Below are 1,388 nucleotides of genomic sequence, written 5' to 3'. Positions count from 1 at the left end.
AAAGAATGAAGTTGACAAAGTTATCAATGTAACTTTAAACAAGGAGATCAATACAAGTCTTATGTAAGAACAAAAATAATCAGCCAATATGGAATAAATCTAGATAAGTCTGTCACAGATATAATATATCACAGAACAAAAATAATACTAATAAACAACCTATAAATTATCTTAATAGTCACAAGACGAATAAAAAGATCTTTGTAAACCCCCTTAACTCTGACAAAGATAACGAAGCAAACAAGAAAAAACTCGTAAGCTTGAACATTTTGACCTCATGGATGGGGGAACAGGTTAATCTGGGGGCATGATACCAAAACTAAATTGGCACTCAGGCTGCACATTACCCCAATTCCCCATAAAGCTTTCCATGAGATCAAAATAGTCCAGTTCTTTAACTACATTGCCCGTTGAGTTCTCCTTCGCTTCTTTATACAGGTCCATTAAGTTGAGCATTTTTGCCTTGCACTCATCGCCATTGAACATAAAATTTTTCTTATTCATGCACTCCGAAATCTCATCCCACAACGCATTGTTTCGGAATTGACTGCTGTCAAATTTTTGGTCCATTTCAATTCTAAGATTTATCAGACAAATAGTTGCTGCGTCATCAAAAAAAGCTCCTGAGAACAAATTGGTAAAAGAAGGAAAAATTGCAATTCGAGGATAAAAGCAGGAAATTGGCCAATGAACACGTACAATTCCTCATTTCACCTTTTGATGACAATTTGGGCATTTTCTTTGGCAGCGGACAGAGAACAGCCGACTGGTATGTTAGCCTACAGATTTTTTTCTTAGAAAAGAGGTTGGGCTCACCCTTTAAAATGGCCGTGTCAAAACTCCGGGTCCAGATTTTTCCTCTCACGGTGGTAAGTATCACTAAGTGTCTTCCATCTCTTCCTACAGTCTGTCTCAAAAACTTTGAGACCATAAGTTTTGAGATTTTCACAAGCACAGGACAGTATTGCTCGTTTCAGTCTGAACTTACTGCTACATTTTCCTCTGGAGCCAATAAAACTCTCCAAAAGAACAGCAGTTGGCTTTGGTTGGATCAGATAACTCTTCTTCTAAGACATTGCAATCCTGATCAGAATTACAACTGTCACATGTTGAAACGGGATTCTCGGACACATCCTCATCCTCACTCCCACTGGCCTGGTCAAAGGATCAGAAAATAAAGATAACGCTCAAGCCGAATGCGCCAAGGGGTAAATAACTCCTGAAGTGAGTGTACAAATTTTGGTTTGAATGAATTTGAATTTTTAAGAATTAGGGGCGTACATTTGGCAGGGGAGTTATTTCCACCTCGGGATGTGAACATTTAAGAGATCGGAGATGGGACCCTTTACTTCACCAGCCACTGATCTTTTCAGGTTCGTTGGAGCTTG

At 38.8% G+C, this 1,388-nt stretch overlaps 1 protein-coding gene across 1 annotated transcript; it reads right to left on the bottom strand.

Annotated features, from left to right (window-relative positions):
* Positions 1–294: 294 nt before the first annotated feature.
* LOC127749811 (uncharacterized) lies at positions 295–736 on the bottom strand. The gene is made up of 2 exons (XM_052269575.1): positions 715–736; positions 295–623 (listed from the first exon to the last, which is right to left on the bottom strand). The coding sequence occupies exons 1-2, from the start codon at positions 734–736 to the stop codon at positions 295–297; spliced, it is 351 nt and encodes a 116-aa protein (XP_052125535.1).
* Between the last annotated feature and the right edge of the window lie 652 nt (positions 737–1,388).

This window comes from Frankliniella occidentalis, unplaced genomic scaffold (assembly GCF_000697945.3).
Source record: "Frankliniella occidentalis isolate FOCC.00 unplaced genomic scaffold, Focc_3.1 Scaffold96, whole genome shotgun sequence".
Taxonomy (NCBI): domain Eukaryota; kingdom Metazoa; phylum Arthropoda; class Insecta; order Thysanoptera; family Thripidae; genus Frankliniella; species Frankliniella occidentalis.
Note: the sequence above shows the minus strand (reverse complement) of the source record. Positions and strands in the feature narration are given on the sequence as shown.

Bases quoted from the DNA above. Each gene is read 5' to 3' on its own strand.
- LOC127749811 (XM_052269575.1), bottom strand. From the start codon at position 736: ATGCCCAAATTGTCATCAAAAG. The intron at 624-714 runs GTGAAATGAGGA...ATTTGTTCTCAG, and splicing joins GCCCAAATTGTCATCAAAAG to GAGCTTTTTTTGATGACGCA.